Source organism: Neltuma alba, unplaced genomic scaffold, assembly GCF_004799145.2.
Source record: "Neltuma alba isolate B1F8T4 unplaced genomic scaffold, ASM479914v2 tig00003057_pilon, whole genome shotgun sequence".
Classification (NCBI taxonomy): domain Eukaryota; kingdom Viridiplantae; phylum Streptophyta; class Magnoliopsida; order Fabales; family Fabaceae; genus Neltuma; species Neltuma alba.
The window spans coordinates 165523-185723 of record NW_021633125.1 but is presented as its reverse complement, the minus strand read 5'-3'; the positions used below and the strand labels follow the sequence as shown (position 1 = coordinate 185723).

The 20201-nt window shown below is 37.9% G+C and overlaps 3 protein-coding genes across 4 annotated transcripts; 2 read left to right on the top strand and 1 right to left on the bottom strand.

Moving 5' to 3' along the window:
* The first annotated feature begins 4264 nt into the window (after positions 1 to 4264).
* On the top strand, positions 4265 to 8112 carry LOC114740131 (hydroxyproline O-galactosyltransferase GALT6). Its single transcript, XM_028928261.1, has 7 exons — positions 4265 to 5357; positions 5928 to 6160; positions 6238 to 6528; positions 6625 to 6753; positions 6837 to 7010; positions 7281 to 7388; positions 7490 to 8112. Exons 1-7 carry the CDS (start codon positions 4517 to 4519, stop codon positions 7697 to 7699), a joined length of 1986 nt encoding a protein of 661 aa, XP_028784094.1. The 5' UTR covers positions 4265 to 4516; the 3' UTR covers positions 7700 to 8112.
* Positions 8113 to 10049: 1937 nt separating this feature from the next.
* On the top strand, positions 10050 to 12023 carry LOC114740132 (AAA-ATPase ASD, mitochondrial-like). The gene has a single exon (XM_028928262.1). The coding sequence runs from the start codon at positions 10376 to 10378 to the stop codon at positions 11819 to 11821; it is 1446 nt and encodes a 481-aa protein (XP_028784095.1). The 5' UTR covers positions 10050 to 10375; the 3' UTR covers positions 11822 to 12023.
* A 20-nt stretch (positions 12024 to 12043) lies between these two features.
* LOC114740129 (DDT domain-containing protein DDR4) lies at positions 12044 to 19797 on the bottom strand. 2 transcript variants are annotated; one of them, XM_028928259.1, is made up of 12 exons: positions 19073 to 19797; positions 18864 to 18974; positions 16848 to 16934; positions 16715 to 16752; positions 16551 to 16632; positions 16040 to 16146; positions 15746 to 15911; positions 14968 to 15060; positions 14645 to 14768; positions 13611 to 13653; positions 13294 to 13482; positions 12044 to 13153 (listed from the first exon to the last, which is right to left on the bottom strand). In XM_028928259.1, exons 1-12 carry the CDS (start codon positions 19463 to 19465, stop codon positions 12391 to 12393), a joined length of 2196 nt encoding a protein of 731 aa, XP_028784092.1. In that variant the 5' UTR covers positions 19466 to 19797; the 3' UTR covers positions 12044 to 12390. The 2 variants fall into 2 exon arrangements, with proteins under 2 accessions (XP_028784092.1, XP_028784093.1); XM_028928260.1 differs by lacking the exon at positions 16848 to 16934.
* Between the last annotated feature and the right edge of the window lie 404 nt (positions 19798 to 20201).

The window sequence follows — 20201 nt, the reverse complement described above, 5'->3', positions numbered from 1 at the left end:
TTTATAATTATATTCGACACACAGCTCCTATATTGTTTCTTCTTCGTGCACAAAGATTTTAAGATTTGCAGGGCAATTATTAAGAAGCATGTCTTGGGAACTTGTCGTTTCAATTTTCAAAGATGGTCCTGTGATCCTAAACCAATCTCATTTGGATTTGTCCATGTGAGTAAATCTAATTATATTAGTGTCATTAATTAATGTGCATTCTGTCAGTTTTTTACTTGACATCTATACTTTTTTCCCCTTTTTTTACTGATTTATTTAATTTCATCTTTTTGGCACCATTAGCGCTATTGAAAATAACCATGCCAACAAAGTAAAGTTAAAGAATTTAATAAAAAAGATGTAAGTATCAAATCAAAAATTGAAGAGAAATATAGATATATGCGAAATGATTTTCTCTTGATATAGAAAAGAGTAAGCAGTTTTTATCAATATTAACTAATTTTGAAATATAAAAAATTAATTAAAAAATGTCTTGTTGGATAGTAAAATTGAATTCCCATTTCTCTGCTTCGGCGATCCAATATAATTGAATATTCTAACGCGTCCCTCTCTCCATGCCGTGCAAGAAAGTCCTATGACGTTGGCAACCAAAAATACATAATTACAACATGGTATTCTGTAGATGTAAGTATGAAACAAAATGCGCGGACACATAATTTTTTTTTTTGAAATTATACTGATTATTTATACATATAGATTTATCCTAATATCAAAATTTATTTTAAGCTCAGTTTTAAATACTTAAATGCATTTTTATTGACTTTTGGTCCCTTTTGTGTGGTCTGCCAGCTCAAACTCGTGATCAAGCGTTTATTAACGTGTGGCACACTAACCAGCGATCTACAAGTCTTGAAAAGCATAATTTCGTAAACCCAATTAAGAAAATTAAATGGAACGTAGTCTGATTAAAAATTAAACCAAGTCAAATTAAAAGGTGGGTCTTTTTTTTTTTTTTTTTACTTTGAAATGCAGTGGATGACGAGAACAGAGTAAAGTTAAAGGATTTAATAAAAAAGATATAAGTATCAAATAAAAAATTAAAGACAAATATAGATACATGCGAAATGGGTTTCCCTTAATATAGAAAAGAGTAAGCAGTTTTTATCAATATTAACTAATTTTTGAATAAAAATAAAAAAAATAATAAAAAATGTCTTGTCAGATACTAGTGCTAAAATTGAATTCCCATTTCTCTACTTCGGTGATCCAATATAATTGAATATACCTACGCATCCCTCTGCCCCATGCCATGCAAGAAAGTACTATGATGTTGGCAGCCAAAAATATATAATCACAGCAAGGTAGATGTAAGTATGAAACAAAAAATGCAGACACACAATTTTTTTCCCATATTATAATTATTTTTATATATATAAATTCATCCTAAAATCAAAACTTATTTTAAGCTCAATTTTAAACTCTTAAATACATTTTTACTGACTTTTGGTCCCTTATATATGGTCTGCCAATTTGAACTGGTGATCAAGAGTTTATTAACGGGTGGCCCACCAACCAACGATCTCATAATTTCATAAACTCAATTAAAAAAATTAAATGGGATGTAGTCTGGTTAAAAATTAAACTAAGTTAAATTAAAAGGCGGGTCAATTTTTTTACTTTGAAATGCAGTGGATGACGAGAATAAGAGTTAAACTTATTGACCTTGACGACGAATACTAGGATCTTCTAATCTGTTTAGCTATCGGAGTTTGAATATACCAAGAAAGAATGTCGTCCCAGATTTCAGGTTAGGGCGAGCCAAAATAATTATTCTTAATGACGTTTGTAAGTAGCTTTGTCGAACAGCTGAAGGTGAAGGCTAGTTCTTGATTTTTTTTTTTTTGTGAGAAGTAAACTTCCTATACTAAAAATATGTGTTAATATTATTGTTGGTATTTATAATTTGATTGAATTTTGATTTTGGTTTTTATGATTTTCCATTCTTGATTTGGATTTTTATAGTTTCATAAGGATTTAGTCTAATTTAAATATAGGGACAAAAATCAGAATTTGTTAAAAGTTCACGGACCATTGACTAAACTCACATCATATTTTTCACCACAACAAAAAAAAAAAACTCACATCATATTCTCATAAAATTATAAGTGCCAAAACCAATTATTTGAAGATATAAGAACGGAAATCAGAATTCAATCAAATTATAACCATTAGCAATGATATTAATTCCCAAAAATACTCATAATACTAGCATTTGGGAAATTAAGATAAATTGTTCTTTTTCTTAGATAGAGGATTAAAAATACCAAACATGTAAGAATATAACTGGAATTAATTCACAATCTCTTATTTCTATAAAAAATTTCACGTTTTACTGAAAAAGAAAAAATTTACATAATCTGCAAATATTAAGAAAGTAAATTATTTATAATAAATGTCATATTCTTTAATATATTATTGCTAATCATATACATTAGAATTGAAATTCTTTAAACCGGGGGTGTGGTTGAGCGGTGGGGGCTCATCCTCCCTTAACCAAGTGTCGAGGGTTCGATCCTTGCCTTGAGTATGGAAAAGCTTTAAAACTCCAGGCCAGCTGTCCCACCCATCGAAGTGTCTACAAGCCAGCAAAGAGATTAGTCACCGGGTCTGCCGGTGGATACCCTGATGTTTCATCAAAAAGAATTGAAATTCTTTAACATATGAAATTACTTTGGACAAAAATAAATAAATATATGAGATAAAATAAATTAATATTCTATATTTAGAAACAATTTAAATAGTAAATACTATCTAAATAGTTTGTAGATTAAGAAAGTGAGAAAGTCTATATGTATTTAATTATTTTTCTGGTGATTTCACGCCTGCAATTTCACACTTTTTTTTTTCCGCGTGGCAGCGTTCGTAATTTTCTCACGGCAAAGTCTGTCCCCACCACCAAAAAAAAAAAGGAGGAGCGGTGGCGGCAAATTAGACCGTTACAAGCACGGGAAAGAGACACGTGAAACAGGGAAGCCATTTGTAGACATCTAATCACACGGTTTTGTCTTGGTGTCTTCCCATTAGTCTCTCTCTTCCCCCTAAAGCATCAGTCTTTCCAATAATTATTATTAACCTCGTGAATCCGTTGCCCCTTTATTAATGCCTCATCACATTGTCTTTATAATCATTCCACTCCATTTAGTTTTCAACTTCTTCCAAATTTCTGCACTTTACTTTCGTTTTCCCTTTTCATTTAAAAAAAATTACTATGTGGTTTAAATGAAGAAATATAGTTATAAAAAAAACTTAACAAGTTTGAATGCAGGAGATAACAAGAAGATTAATATTACTCACTCGTAATAGGATTTTCTTTTTAAGGTTTTAAGATAATTTTAGTTAGACAATACTTACATTAAGTTTTTTATATCTGTCTATCAATCACTCGTGTATCATTTTTAAAATATTGACATTTAATTATAAATTTGTTCGAAATGAAAAGAAAAAAGACATATGATTGTATATGATTGGAAAACTTCCAATGTAATCTAAGTTTTTTTTTTACATATTCTTGTTATCAATTTTTTCATTTTTTTTTTTTGCCAACTTTTCAATTGTACTCTCTCCAATTCAAAAATATAAACTCAACTTTATCTATTACGTTCATTAAAAAAACTAATTAAAATCAACTTAAAATAATAAATATGTAAGGCATATATTTGTTTTTCCTAATACACCCTTATTAATGGAGAGAATAAGTAAAAGATGTAATAAATTAATTAAAGAGAAAAAAGAATATATGAAGGTAAAATTGAAAAAAAAAACTCATTAAATACTTAGATAAAAATAAATGTTATCTTATAAAAAAATAACTATTTTAAAAAAGTTTAGTTTATATTTTGAATCAGAGAGAGTATTTTCTATCTAAGCCAATCTTAATTATTTTAGACGTTTGTCATGACATTAGCCTGTAATAAATTGAGGGTCATTAACTTTAAGAAATTAATATATTAATTGGAGAAGGTAATTTATTAATTATTAACGTAAAGAATCCACTGGCCCCATAAAGCTTGATGTTGGCATTGAGAACGACGAAAACCATTCCATTTCCATTATTTATTCCTTTTTTAGATTTTCAAAATTTGGAATCCATCGCTTTATTATATTCTTTCCTTTTCCTCGGAAAAATATTCTTGCTATTTCCTGGAAAATGCTAACATCACCGACTCAAACCACCTTAAGCTGAACATTTCAAATTTTAATTCCAAGTTTATTCTAACCTTCGCTTATTATGACCATAATATCATCTCGTTATTGCTCTGACGCGTTCATTTCAAACTTCGGTGTCGCTGACCGAACACGGTCTTCTCCTCTTCGGCTGCCTCTTCTCTCTCTCTCGCCCCCCTTTCACGGCACTTCTGGTTTAACTTAAAGGTGTTCGTGTGAGAGAGAAAGGGCTCGACAAAATCTTTTTGTGGAACTCTAACGAAGTTCAATCCCACTTGAAATCTTTGGTTGAAGTTCTTGCTTCCCATTCTCGAGGTTTCGGTGCTGGTTGCTTAAATTAGAAATGAAGAGGGGCAGATTGGTTAAGTTAGATACTTTTGTGTCATTGACAAGGCAAAGATCCATTCAGATTCTGATCGGAGTTGGGCTTTTGTATATACTGTTGGTTACGGTGGAAATCCCCTTTGTATTCAAAACTGGGTTTAGTTCTGTGTCTCAGGAGTTCCTAACTCGCCCTTCTAGACTTGAGAGCGAGGAGGACTTGGAAGAAAGAGAGGCCCCCTCTCGTCCTCTGGAAAAGGTTTCTGTAAACGCGTACCAACCGATTCCGAGCCAGCTCAATGAGCACAAGATTCTTTCGGGGTTGATCTTTGATAACAGTACATTCGATTTGCGCCGTAAGGACGGTTCCCTAGAGCTTTACAAGTCTGCTAAGAATGCGTGGAAAGTGGGGAAGAAAATCTGGGATGAGCTAGAATCCGGGAAATCGCGAGCCGCCGCCAAGAAATCCGAGAACCGATCCGATTCGTGCCCGCGATCGATTTCGTTGTCCGGGTCGGAGTTTTTGGCCCATGGGCGACTCATGGTTCTTCCTTGTGGACTGACATTGGGGTCCCACGTAACTGTTGTGGCAAAGCCGTTGGCGGCGCACGCAGAGTTCGACCCGAAGATATCTTTGGCGAAGGATGATGATGAACCGGTGGTGGTATCACAGTTCATGATGGAGTTGCAGGGTTTGAAAACGGTGGACGGCGAGGAGCCCCCAAGGGTTTTGCATTTTAATCCCAGATTAAAAGGAGATTGGAGTGGGAAACCTGTGATTGAGCTCAACACCTGTTATCGAATGCAGTGGGGTTCGGCGCTTCGATGTGATGGTTGGAAATCAAAGGCCGATGAAGAGACCGGTAAGTGTGAACAGTGAAGCTATCATATGATAGTAATAGATCGTAAAAGCTTTGATCTTTTTTGGTTTGAATGATACCTGTTGGTGGTTTACTGTTTCTGACATGGCTTTCATAGTCGCATGCTCGCAGCATATTTACGGTGCAACAAGAGTTTTAACTGCGACCGCCTTCTTTCATTTGGATGATTTATGTACAAGATAGATATTCATATTACTTTCTTTTCGTATATCGTGTGAGAGGTAGAATTGCACAATCATGCCTAAGTTGGAACCCAGAATTGGGAGGGTGAATGCCTGGGCTGCTGGTTTCAGTAAGGGAAATAATGTTATGACGCGGATGATATGGTGGGAAGTAGGACCCTTAAATATCCTGGTGCTGAGCTCATCACAGACTTGAACTTTCGCCTCTTATCTTTGTAGCGGCATACATATAGGCTTATATTCTCTGCATTTTATTTGTTTAATGTGCCGTTGTATTTTTTGCCCCTTCTGTTGAGTTTTTTTCCCATGAACTCTCCGGTCATTCCTTCGCAGTTGAATCAATTTGAGTTATTCCTTTTATGGATTGTAGTTGATGGGCTGGTGAAGTGTGAGAAGTGGATTAGGGATGATGACAATCACGCAGAGGAGTCCAAGGCTAGATGGTGGTTGAGTAGACTGATTGGTCGGACCAAGAAAGTTTCAGTTGACTGGCCATTCCCATTTTCTGAGAGCAAACTATTTGTTCTCACTCTTAGTGCTGGATTGGAGGGTTATCATATTAATGTTGATGGGAGGCATGTGGCATCTTTCCCCTATCGCACTGTGAGTAATATGCTTGGGCTTATCTACATGCATATGAATTTGTATGATTTTTTAATATTACCATTTAATCTTGTCAGGGTTTTACTCTTGAGGATGCCACTGGGCTTTCTTTGAGTGGGGACATTGAAGTCCACTCTGTATTTGCTGCCTCTTTGCCTTCAACCCATCCAAGTTTTGCTCCACAGAAGCATCTTGATTGGTCAAGTAGATGGCGGGCCCCTCCTCTTCCTAATTTTGATGTTGAAATGTTCATCGGCATCCTTTCTGCTGGAAATCACTTTGCTGAGAGGATGGCCGTAAGGAAGTCATGGATGCAGCATAGGCTCATCAAGTCTTCAAAAGTGGTGGCCCGTTTCTTTGTAGCACCGGTAATGGTGGCATGTTGAGAACCTTTCATTTGTCTGATACATTTTAGTTTCTTGTGTCAATTTTGGGTTCTTAACATTCTGATCAACACTTTACAGCATCCCAGAAAAGAAGTAAATGCAGAGTTAAAGAAGGAAGCAGAGTATTTTGGTGACATTGTTGTAGTGCCCTACATGGATAACTATGACCTTGTTGTGCTGAAAACAGTGGCCATTTGTGAATATGGGGTGAGTTGTTAATTGATTGAAATTACAAGTTTGGAATCACAAGAATTCTTCAGCGCTTATAGCCTGTGCTCTGTTGTCTATAGGTTCGCACAGTTTCTGCCAAGTATATCATGAAGGGTGATGATGACACTTTTGTAAAAGTGGACGCTGTATTGAATTTAGCAAGGAGCTTTCCAGGTGACAAGAGCTTCTATATTGGAAACATAAACTACTACCACAAGCCCTTGCGCTATGGTAAATGGGCCGTGACGTACGAGGTATTTAGAACTTGTTCCATGTTGTTCTTTCAAGAGTTGAGAATAGGAGTTTTCTGGGGAGGATATCATATCATGAACTTGATTGATAATGGCGTGCCATTAACAAGAGCTTATTTTCTAAAAAAATAAAAAATTCTCTCATTGAGTTTTATCTGCAACTTTTTACCTATTTCCCCTTAACCCCTCGATTATTAGCTTCTTGTTTCTAGTTATATTTTTGGTGGGACAGTGGGACTTAAATAGTGGTACCTTCTTGCATTCTTTGTCCAGGAATGGCCTGAAGAGGATTACCCACCCTATGCAAATGGACCTGGTTATATTTTGTCCTCTGATATTGCGCGGTTCGTTGTGTCTGAATTTGAAAGGCATAAATTAAGGGTTAGTAAACTGTGCCCGGCCACCTGATATAATCAATGGTCTGCATTTTGAAGTTAATGTTTTTCTCTTATTGACGCATCCGTGGTCCCTTCGCAATGCAGTTATTTAAAATGGAAGACGTAAGTATGGGAATGTGGGTAGAGCAATTCAACAAGACGAGACCAGTGGAGTATTTGCACAGCTTGAAGTTCTGCCAGTTCGGTTGCATAGAAGAGTATTACACAGCTCATTATCAATCGCCACGGCAGATGATGTGCATGTGGGATAAATTACAGAGACAGGCAACCCCTCAGTGCTGCAACATGAGATGACGATTGAGAAAACAGAGTGGCCATATTTGAATTCAGAGAAAAGCAAGTTTTGCAGTTATAGCCATCGAACATTGTATATACTGTGGAGCTTGGATAGAGAAAGGTTTTGCCCCTTGTATAAATATAGCCCCTTCCTTTCGAATTCAGTCTTGTTGGCCCATCATTCATTCATTCTTTCCTTTGGTTTTACGTTGAGGGGTTCATTTTTATGGGATCGTTATCAAACTTCAACCCCTGTAAAGCACTTGATCTTTGACGGGACGAGCCTTAAGCCCAAGTCCAATTGCCTCTCCACTCATCACTGTGGATGTGGATTGGATGATTATGTGCCAGTCACTCTCTTTCGAAACCTCAGTCAAAGCGGTTTGACATTTAAATTTACTTTGTTAACAATGATAAATCATTTTGATTTATGACTGCACTAACTTGGGTAGCCCACTTCCCTAACATTCTCACTTTTAAGTTTTAACCAAACTCTCTTCTTGCTCGCCGCTCCCTTTGTCAGCAACGCTTTCATTTTTGTTTGCTTTTTCCTCTAGCATATGATATATGTGCCGTTTGTAATAGTTTGTAATCAGCTTACAAGTAGTTTTTTAATAGTAATTTACAGAACCAACAGGGGTCAGATCTAGTAGAAAGGGTTAGTTCTTCAAAACGTGGCGAACTAAGGTTCGAATCCTTGCTAGGCAAGGTACTTACATTTAGTGCCCGATAGTATCTTGAATAGGATTGTCTCCGATAAGAGGATACCTATGCTTTAGCAAAAAAAAAATGATTTACGGAATACGAGACAAGTATGTAAGAAAAGTTTTGTAAATAAACTTATAGGGAATTTTTCTCGCTTTGCCAAACGGGGCCATAATGCTGTTACTGGTTAATTCTAATTGAGAGACGCGTCAGGTTTCAATTAAATTAAATTCTTTCATAGCATTTGTTAAATATGGTTTGCGCCTCTTGGTGATCCTCAATGAAGATGATTATTGGGAGGGACATGCCAACTCTAGAACATGAAAATGATTTGTTTTTGAGTTTGGCTGAAACCATGATTAAGAACAAAGCCACAGCAACAAGTTTCTTCCATTTTTGCTCACTCCTTGAGAAAAAGTCGTTGCAGGCATTATCAAAGTTAGCTCTACCATGATTGCTACTGCTACTTCTAGTACCTGAAACAACTTTAGAAAAGCAATCACACCCATTCAAAAATAGCAGCAAACGATCACATGGGCCTCAGATTTTGTTGTTATTTATCAACATTTGAACATGTCCCCGCATCTTTCATGAGAACATCAGATTCTGATTCTGCTCTCTCTCCAGTCATGTGATTCTGTAACCCCTTGTTTCTTGTCAATATCTTCCTTGTTTTTCACCCACCAAGAATAATGGCATCTGATTCCTTCTTCATCACAAGACTTTATTGAAATCCCTATAATTATTAGAATTATTATTATTAGGTTCTGGCGAATCTCAATCAGGCATTAATTTCATGACTTCACAACTCTTTGGGTCACTATAATTGGCTTCCTTTGGTATGTATTGTCCACATGTAATGCTTTTGTGGCCCATATTAAACTTTTTTTTTTTTTTATAACACCAAGTGGAAGATTATAATAAACCCTTAATAAGATATAGGGAGCGTGAAAGAATTGGGAAAAAAAAAAAAGGCCGCCGTAGCCATTAGATGTGGATTAACATGATCGAATGTGGGTAAGTTGCAAATTGAAAAGAAGAAAATCTGTAGTTCAAATATTTATCTAATGCAAAAAGTATTTCACTTTAGCAACTTGAGTTTAATTTCATAAAATATTTCTTTAAATACACCAAATTAAAGTGAAATATTATATTTTTTAATATTGTTTCAAACAGACGATAATCCAGAACAAAGCCTAGAAATATACTTAACGGCAATAATAAAACACTATTAAAAAAAAGTTTATTTGTTGTAAACTCTAGTCTGAATAAAATAATTAATCGTGCGTGAGTCTAATCGGAAATCATGAATGGGTTTACGCTAGCGTGTTCAATTATTAATGTATGCGTTATTATGCTGCAACTTTCAAGTTGTGGACAATGACCAGTCCAGACATATCAAACAAGACAACGAGAGGCAACCAAATGTCCATGGAAATTAAAAATTAAAGAAGGGAAAGTGAGAATGAGAAGGACCCCATTATATGCCAAGAATCGCCATTATCACCATCTCAGACAGCCAAGTACCAACTTCGTCACAGAGCTTCTCGTCCCATGCGCAAAAAAAAACACTTACCTTCGAGCTTCGTAGGGTCGCTTCTGTCTTTTTGTTGTCTTTTTCTCTCGGATTCAGACCTTTCGCTCTCTCTCCTTTCCTTCCTTCCCCAATAAATAACTCCTAGCGGACAGTGAATCGGTCCATATTCTTAAAGCGTTTTTCTTTCTGTGTGTTGGCCCATCGTCAACATTCATACACGTTAGTGGAACCTTATTTTCTATCTTATAATTGTCCTTTTCGTTTTTAATCAAATCCTCTTGCTTCTTGCTACTTGCTAGTGTTATTTGACTCATTTTGCTTATAAAAATCGGTTCTTTCTCAATCTCAACTCTCATCTTGCCCACCATATCACTATTTTTCCTCTTTTCCCTCTTGTCTCTGTTTGGATAATCCAAACCTCAGATTGAGAAACCCGAAACAACAAATCAACGATGGTGCCACTCAGGATGACAGAGATGTGGGCGACAATGGGGTCGACCATAGCTAGCTTCATGTTTGTGTGGGCGATCATACGGCAGTACTGTCCGTACGAGGTTCGTCGTTTCTTCGAGAAGTACACACACAGGGTCATGGGTTACTTCTACCCTTACATTCGAATCTCCTTCCATGAATTCGTTGGAGATCGGCTCAAACGCAGCGAAGCTTATGCAGCCGTAGAGGCGTATCTCAGCGCCAACACATCAAAAAGCGCAAAACGGCTCAAGGCAGAGATGGGTAGAGACAGTAGCAACCTCGTACTCACCATGGACGAGTACGAGAGGGTGACGGACGAATTTCAGGGCGTCAAAGTTTGGTGGGTCTCGAGCAAGGTTATGTCTCCGACAAGGTCCATGCCTTATTATCAAGAACAGGAGAAGAGGTTATATAAGCTGTCTTTTCATTATAAATACAGAGACACCATCACTGGATCATATCTGGAGCATGTGATGAGAGAAGGGAAGGAGATACGCTTAAGGAATAGGCAGAGGAAGCTATACACGAACAGTCCTGGCTATAAATGGCCAAGTTATAAGCAGACAATGTGGAGTCACATTGTGTTCGAGCACCCTGCTACGTTTGACACAATGGCCATGGAGAAGGAGAAGAAGAAGGAGATCATCGAGGATTTGGTGACATTCAGTAAAAGTAAGGATTTTTACGCCAGAATCGGTAAAGCGTGGAAAAGGGGTTATCTTTTGTATGGTCCTCCTGGTACGGGGAAGTCTACGATGATCGCTGCAATGGCTAATTTGTTGGGATATGATGTGTATGATCTTGAGCTTACCGCGGTGAAGGATAACACAGAGCTGAGGAAGCTTTTGATCGAGACGACCTGTAAGTCTATAATTGTGATCGAGGACATTGATTGCTCTCTTGATCTTACAGGGCAGAGGAAGAAGAAACCAGAGATGGTCTCAGATGATGATGTAGATAAGGCGAATGCAGACATAGGAAAGAAAGAAGCAAAGGAGGATGGCGGCGGCGGCAGCAGCAAAGTGACACTTTCAGGACTTCTGAATTTCATAGATGGGATTTGGTCTGCAAGTGGAGGGGAAAGATTGATTGTGTTCACAACTAATTATGTGGAGAAGCTTGATCCTGCACTTATCAGAAGGGGTCGAATGGACAAGCATATAGAGCTATCCTACTGCAGTTTTGATGGGTTCAAAGTGCTTGCCAAGAACTACTTGAAGATCGAAACGCATCCTATGTTTGACACAATAGAGAAGCTACTAGGGCAGATCAAGATCACCCCAGCTGATGTTGCTGAGAACCTCATGCCAAAATCTCCTACGGACGATGCAGAAAGATGTCTTTCGAGCTTGATTGAAGCGCTTGGGAGGTCAAGAAAGCCGCGGCTACCGCAAAGGTGGAGGAACAGAAACAGCGTATTCTGATTAAGGAAAATGGTGAGATTCCAGATGGGTGTACCAAAGCAATGAATCATTGCCAGCGATAGCGCATATTACTAGATGAGTATTATTGTATAAGAAGATTCTGGCAGTGCATCATGTGAGGCAGATTTGTCATTATATTACTAGATGAGTATTGTATCTTTTTTCAATGTTGAAAACGAATGGTTAGGTTCGAAATGTTAAATGCTCAACTGCACTACAGAGTTCAAGAAAAATAGAACTGGAGGACTTAAAATCATCTAATATCTTTAGAAGTTACAGGGCTAACTGAAGTTATTGTACATTGATTGGATGGGCTAAATAACGCCCAACAAATTCTCATTCATTTTCGTAGAGCCTTTGAATGTGGACATACTAAAAAATGACTACCTAATCTACACATCTCAGTATCACGCTGCTTCTGGCGGCAAATCATTCACCATGGTAGCTGCTGCTGCTCAAGAGTTGCCCGTAGGAAGATATCTGACGGCAACTTCCATCGGGCCTTTTAACAAAATTTATAGTTCTATTATCATACATATTGACTTGATAAGAAACTAAAGTGCCCGCAATCATGAAGAAGGGGAAGCTTGAACATCATTATCCACATCTTTCATTACCGTGTTTGGACCGTCGTCAAAGCCAGAAGTAGGGGCAAGCTCATTCAAATCAAGGAAACGTCTTTTTCCTGTGCCCTCACCTTCCTCTTGGTTAGGACTATCTGATTTTTCAGGAGGTTTTTGTTCTTCTTTCTCTTCCTCCGCAACATAAGCATGGGGCTCATTATCTACTTTTGTTTCCTGATCTTCGCCATCATTGTCATCTGAATCTTCATCTTCCATCACATAATCCCCATTTTCGCTGGGACCTGAGTGATTGTCTGAAGCATTAGACTTCTCAAGTTTCGTAGACTCCGGCTCTGATTCTGACATCTCATATTGACGGTAATTGATACGGTTTCGGGTGGCCCTCTTGCTGCGTCGTAAACCAATATTAATCTCATCTACAGACCTGAGTTTAGTTTCTCTCCTAGTACGACCTGGTAATTGCTTAGATTTCCGAGGCTTGTCGCTGTCTTCACTGATGCTCAAGGAATCTTCATCATCATCATCATCATCTTCTTCTTCAACATTGTCTTCATCCCACTGATATTCATCATCTCCCTCAGAGCTACTAGAATGGTTCCTTCTCTGCTTACGTTTCCTGAGATACTCTTCATCATATACAGCTTCTCCAACAATATCATCATCACTGTCATAGTCTGCCTCGTTATCTGATAATGCTTCAACGAATTCTTTCTCTGAGTACCGCATAGGCCTCTGTCTTCGACGATTGCTGATGTGAAAACAATATTATAAGAATCAGGGCTAAATCATCAAGCATCATCAGTGGTTCTCTTTTTCTTCTCTTCTCTTTCTTTTTGGGGTGTTTTTTTTCTTTTTGGGGTTGGGGGGGGGGGGGTTCAGAATTCTCACCTTCGGTCCAACAATTCAGATTTGTGCTCTTCCTCAGTATCCCCAAAATCAGGCGACTTCGGAGATGGCGTACTAAAACTCAGATGTTCTGAGGTATGTGAAGGACCACTCCGTCTACCATTACTCAAGGTTTCATGCTTTCCTACAATGTCTCTCCTAGATATAGGTTCTGGAGATGGCTGTTTTTGTCTGAAAAGGGAAGAAGCAGATTTTTAAGCAGCGTACGATCAAACCTCTTTTCTTCGAGCGGGAAAATTTACACAAATACAAATACATCAAGAACAGGCAGAGAGAGAAGGTTAAGATGGATTCCATACTTGGTTACTTTGATCGCCTCATTGATGGATCGATCATAATCATCTGCAATGGCATTCATGTAAAGAATGATATTAGTGTACCATCAGCAGATAAACATACTCAGGCAGCAAGATGATTCCCATCCAAGGAAAAAAAGAAGATAGAACCCTGGTCAACTTCAGATGATAATTATATCAGGGTGATAGTAAAACAAGAATGCCAGTGCCAATACATGGAGGTGAATCCTGCATACATAATGAAACACTGAACTAAACTATATTTCGTTCCAGATTGCCTTACCACCAGTCACAATGCGACTAACATGTTTCAATTAACCACAAATTAAGCTGACTGATGAATCTTAATAGTTACTCCCCTTGGTCCTTTTTATATGAGCTTTTTAAACCATCTTACCAAGAATAAAAAAGTTTGTTAAGGGTTGTTTATACTTGTTAAAAGTGTAAGATTTTTTCATGAGGTTCCAAAACTGCCCCTAGTTATTTTATGGATACATGTAACGCTTAGTTATCCCTATTCCCATATATATTTGGAAAAATGGTTATTAATGCTTGAGACAATTTATGCAAGGACTTGTAATTTAGGACCAAGAAAACTGGAGGGAGTGTGAAAGAAAAAGCAATTTGGATGTGCTACAATAAATAGATTAGGATGACTTTGTCAGACAGTAGAAACTCAATATGAAATATTTGTCAGATCAATGACTCATCGTTTAGCCCTTAAACAAATACGCACCATCTACCAGTCAGAACAATATCCCTGTACACCCTGTTTTACCCATGAAGGAAAGCTTATTTGCCCGGCATTGTCCAAGAATAATGTTTTAGGTACGGATCATCGCATTTAGCCTACATCAGAGCCTAGAGGTACACCCACAACAAACTAGCTACAAGAAACGGAGCTTAGATGCCATGGAAGTCTAAAATCTGGTTAGAAAATCAACATGAAATGCATTTTCTAATGTGAGGAGTTTCAACCACCAAGAACATGAAAATGCTGGTTCCAACGATAATAGTTTAAAACTTAGTGCCCTTACCAAATGTGTAAGTAACAGGCTTCCTATCACGAAGTGAACGCCCAGTAGCAAGGCCATCAACCCCTAAGAAATTATCAAGCAGAAGAGCCTGTCTGTGTTGTTTTTTCAGCAACCTCTCCTTCCTCTGAAAAGGGGGGAAACCAGATTCATATCAGTTACTCTAAGAAGTAGCACTAAGATTCTGCAAGGAGAATAGATAAACAAAGAGGAAAGGGTAGAATCCCAAGTTTAAATCTTGGAACGACCTCCTCTTATCATTCTTCCAGAGAAAAATAAAAGACACACCCCCCCCCCCACAAAAAAATTTTAACCAGTAATAGTACCTTGTGAACTTTCTCAATCTCAGGAAGCATGTCTATCTTCAGCTTTTTCCCTAGAGAAGCCTCAGTTCTATTTCTACTTGAGCAAAGCTTCTCCTATACATGAATATGAACAAAGCCAAGTAAGAGTAAACTTACTAAAATGAAAAAGTTGCAATCAATGACGAACGCAGGACAGGTAATTTCCCCCTATTTTCTTCAAAAAGGGTGAATCCTATAACTGGACACAAACAAATATGAATATTGTAAATTTATGATCAAACTATATTAATTACATTGATCAAAGAGAAAACAATGTAAAAGAATTAATCCCGGGTATTGGCTTGGCATGAAGCATGATTGTTGAATAATTATGGCAACGGAGTTTACACTCTTCAGCTCACATTAAGTGCTAATGAAGAATATAGTCTGACTCAATGGTGCTAAAGTAATGAGAATCAACAACACAGCCCCATTCTTACAAGAAAAAGTTTAAGGAACATTTATAATGATGCCTAAATGTTCATATTTAGGGGTTATCACGGAGACTCGATTAATCGGTCATTGGACATGTAAGAACTATGGGTGACTTCTATTCCCATTTTAAGGATTGATAACTGAATTGTCTATTTGGCTCAACATTTCTTAGCCTCTCCCTTGTGCTCTTCCGCTCTAAAATAGTTCTCCTAACATTACATTTCAAACTTTTCTCCACCAAGCAAGCCACCCAACAATTATTAAAACATGCCTCCCTGTCATCAGGCAGCTGAAGTATGAACATGGATCAATTTCAGAAACTTACGGAAACATCTTGAAATTCGTCAAAATTGGTCGCAACAGCTTCCCACTGATATGATGTATTAGAAATAACCTTTGAACCTTTTGCCTTCCCCTTCTTCACTTGAACTACTTCAGTTTTCCTTGTTTCCCGATATAACCTATGACCAATAATTGGGTCATCTTCATACCTGCACTAATCAAATTGCAAATAAATAAACCAACAGTAGGTGTAATTGTAAAAAAACTTTCCACTATATTATTTCAAGATCTTCACAACTCTTACGAGAAATTTCAATTTTGGAAGAAAAAGTATTACCAATAAGAAATTCCATGAGAATCACCCCCAATACGCTCTTTTCGAAATGTTGATAGTTGAACGCCATGTCTGAGTGAGTTGTCAATGTAACTTCGGATATCTTCTTGCTGCAAAATATCACTCAGATTATTAAGCCACTGATACACAAGCAGAAGTAATTGTCAAAGTAGGACCAAGCCAAGCAAATGATAGCATTTAACATAGGGTTGGAGAGGTAGAGAACCAGATCAGATATGAATATCCTCAACTATCTGAAGTTTAAATTTACACAGCCATCCTTCTATCAAACTACACTCATGACTAATTAGGGAAAATTCATTAACACAAGCAACAACCACGCATAACAAATGACGCCATGTAATTTGTGTATTCATAAAGAAAGGACTCTGCAGCATTTTCTTCCAATTAGATTAGATTCAAAACATCAGGTGGAGTGGCCTCATTCTACCATGCTAAAGTCTACCTAGTTAAGATAAAGATACAAAACATGTACATAAAACAATAACAGTACCTCAACTCGAATGTCACATAAAGCTTTTAAGATAGCAACACGGACCCCAGGATCAAGTGATTTATATGCTTCAACCTCCGCCCTGTCATGTTAGAATGACCTGAGGCTTTGGAAATGCATATAGATTAACATCACAGAATATTTTGCATTTCATGGCTACTTACCCATGTGAAGCAACAATTGGAACATCCCCTTCAGCAACCTGTGTGTAAATTGCATCATCATATTAGGATGTGAAAGCTAAAAAATTCACATTACTCTCAAATATAAGTTTGCTGAGTGAAATGGCCTCATTACCCAAAACCACCAATCTCTCAATTTTCTACATAACACAGTTACCCAAGTATCACGAGTGAGTGCCATTCTTGTAACAGGAGGGATTGCCTATCAAAAGATTTGAGAACTGTTATTGGTAGAATAGCAGCAGTCTTGCAAATTTGACAATTGAAACAAGACAGTACCATTTTCTAACTAATTAGACACTGAAAGTACATAAGGACATAGCAAAAGAACTGCAGATGAAATCACAACTTTTAACAACTCTGACAGCCTTGATTTTCTCCGTCTTGACAGATCTGTTTATCATTAATCATCTACTTACAAGGGACCCATGCAATGATTGGTGTCCATAATCATTATGCTGCTCTACCCAATGATTATATTCAAATAAGTTCAGCTTCAAGTATCACCAAGTGCAGTTAAAGGGCTCATCTCAATGCCTAAGGCGCTCATGAAGCCCAAAACCTCTCACATAATGAGAGGCGCTAACTTCAACCAGAAGCTCACCTACTAGTGCCTTAGGCTCTTTTAATGTCAGAAGGCAATTAGTCTTTTCGGGATTTATGTAGACAAACCAAAACAAACCAAGTCTATTATCACTCTGAATAGTGATATTATCAACTCGATTTATTGCAATTGATAATTATGACTAATGAATTGATGATTATTTCGTAGTTAATTTACCAGTCAAGTGCTGCTATAAATTTACGTTTACCTGCTTCTGTTTACATAGTATTCATTTACCCCCATTTGAGTGCCTTGATTCATTAAGCGTTCACCTTCTTGGAACCCCTCACCTCAGGTGATTTAAAGGTTGAGGCTTTTTGTCTACTATCTTACTATCATCACTGCTTACATACACAACTCAATAAATCATGCATCAATACACTAGCCTGACTCTACTATACTCATAAAAACATTGGAATTCACGCAAAGGATAAAGTCTCAACATTTCACTGCAACCCCCCCCCCCACCCCAAAAAAGCCAAAAAAAAAAAAATCTGAATCCTCTTGAAACCATATTTCATGCCAGACACCTAACTGTAAGTCTAGGCGCAAAGAAGAACCTTGTCTCAAAATTACTAAAGCTATCAATATATCTGGTTATTGCCAGATGACAGTCTATCAATATAGACTACATGTCTGGTTATAAAGTAAATTATCTGGTTACGCACTGTTCTTCCACAATGCAGAGGATCTCTAAAGCCGAGGACGAAAAATAGTGCAGTCCCATGCGACAAACCTGAAGTTTAAAGATGCAATATACAGAATAACATATTGTATGTATCCCTTCATAACAAGTAAAAGAGGGGCTCTAAAGCACATAATAAAAACCTCCAATAGTCCAATTCAGTGTCTTCTGTCAACTAACTAATGACTAGCATCTGTTGAAGATGAAAAGTAGTCGCAATTAAGTTCATCTCATATAATAATATATTAAGTTCGTTCAGGCCATCGACTAGTAAGGTATCCTCAAACCCCAAAAGTACAGGTCTCTAGTTTATGGTTTCTTACATCAATCCCTAGACTCCATGTGTTAGTTACCACATTGAGTAAAGCTTGATCAGCTGTTGCAAATTCTTCAAGTTTCTCATTTGGGCTTCCTTCATCCATACATGTTCTCACTTTTGGGATAGAGATGTCTCCAGAACATAAATATCACTACTTAATATAACCAAGTAAAATGTCGGGCTGAATCACTTTTTTCTTCCAACCACAACAGTCACCTACATACAAAGTAAGTGATTTGGCAACTCTCAAACCTCTCCGTTATGGCTTAGCAGGCGACTAAACTCCTACAAAACCAGCATTTGCATATTATGGTGCAACGATGCAGCTTACAGGTATAAGCATTGCAAAACAAGTTCAGTCAACATGAAACAGAAGCAAACAAGCGAAGGAATGTTTATTCGGGTGAGATACGCCAAAAAAGTAAGCACTCAAATAACGAAATTTGCATCACATTCATCTGAAGATGAGCGTAAACAAGAAATATAGCGCTTCAATAAAAAACGAAAACCACAAAGCACCAACCTTTAACAACGGCATATGTATATCACTCAATGTGTCGTTGGGCATAAGGAGAGCTGTCTCGAATTCTTCAGCCGAGAATTCTACTGAGATGTTTAAAAGGGGCCTAAATACCTGTGGCAAGATACAAAACCATTGGACCCAAAAACACTGAATGAGTAAGAACCCCATAAAAGCAATCCAAAGACAAAGATCACAGCTTTCCAGCTCACATGCAAGAAATTGAGTACAGAAGCTAATTCCCACATGGACCGCAGTTTCCACCGAGGTAACTGCGAAGGTGGAGGCGGTTCTACTAAGGGCGTCACGATCTTGCTGCATTGCTGCTGCGGTGAGTCCTCCTGCTTCTCCTCCTTCTTTGCCTCTTTGGACTTCCGTTGGATCGCCGGCTGCACCGATGAATAGAGACGAGCCGCAGCGCGAATGGTGCACGCGCGCGACGGCCGATTGCTCCTCGTTGTGGTAGGAGCGGTTGTGGTTTCTTCCTTTGAAGTGGCAGGCCCGTTTTGGGAATCAGGGACGTGGTTTTCGGAATTTGGTTCCGGCGACGATCGGTTACCGGGTTCGCCGGAAATCGGAGGAGGAGAGGGAGATCCCTCGGACATGGTTATGGAGATCAAAAAGTTTTAGGGAAGTTACAGAGGGATTACATGTAAAGGATCATGGGTTAGCATTGGAGCAAGAAATCAAAGTGAAGGGATTTCACAAAGAGAAGCCCCGTGTTGTAAAGAGCGAGAAACAACAAACAAAAGGCAAAATGCGAAAAAACAAAAGGATGGGAAGGACCAAGGGTCCAAGCCCTTATACACAAAGTTGCATAAACCTACGTACTGCTTGTGTGACTGCAAATAGGAAACTCTCTGAGAAGCACAAAGAGAAGAGAGATAACAGGTGGTAGAGAGGTGAAGAAGGACAACTCCTGGGATTTGGGGTGAGGTGGGCTTTGCTTTCACTCGGGGTTATTTGGTAAAACCATTTTTCTCTTTGCCCCCTTCTTATCCTTTACCGCCGAACGTGAAACGAAATGGAAATGTGTTGTTTCTGCCTTTCTGGGCGAGGCTAGAGATTGAAAATTCCTCTCTTTTATCCAATGTTTTCCCGTAAATAGGTTCAATTTTCTAAACTCGCACCACAAAGCCTGGTAAAAGTACTACATATTTTGTTTATGCTGGTCTCACGTTTATTTATTACTATCCTCATCATTTGAATGTTAATCTGCACTGGGAATTAATGCTCTGAAGCTGATGAAGTTCCTACAAGGAGTTTGTTTCCCTTCCCGGCTAAGGAAATACAGATTGCAGATCTGTCTTGTAATTGGCATTATGTCATGTAAGCTTAGCA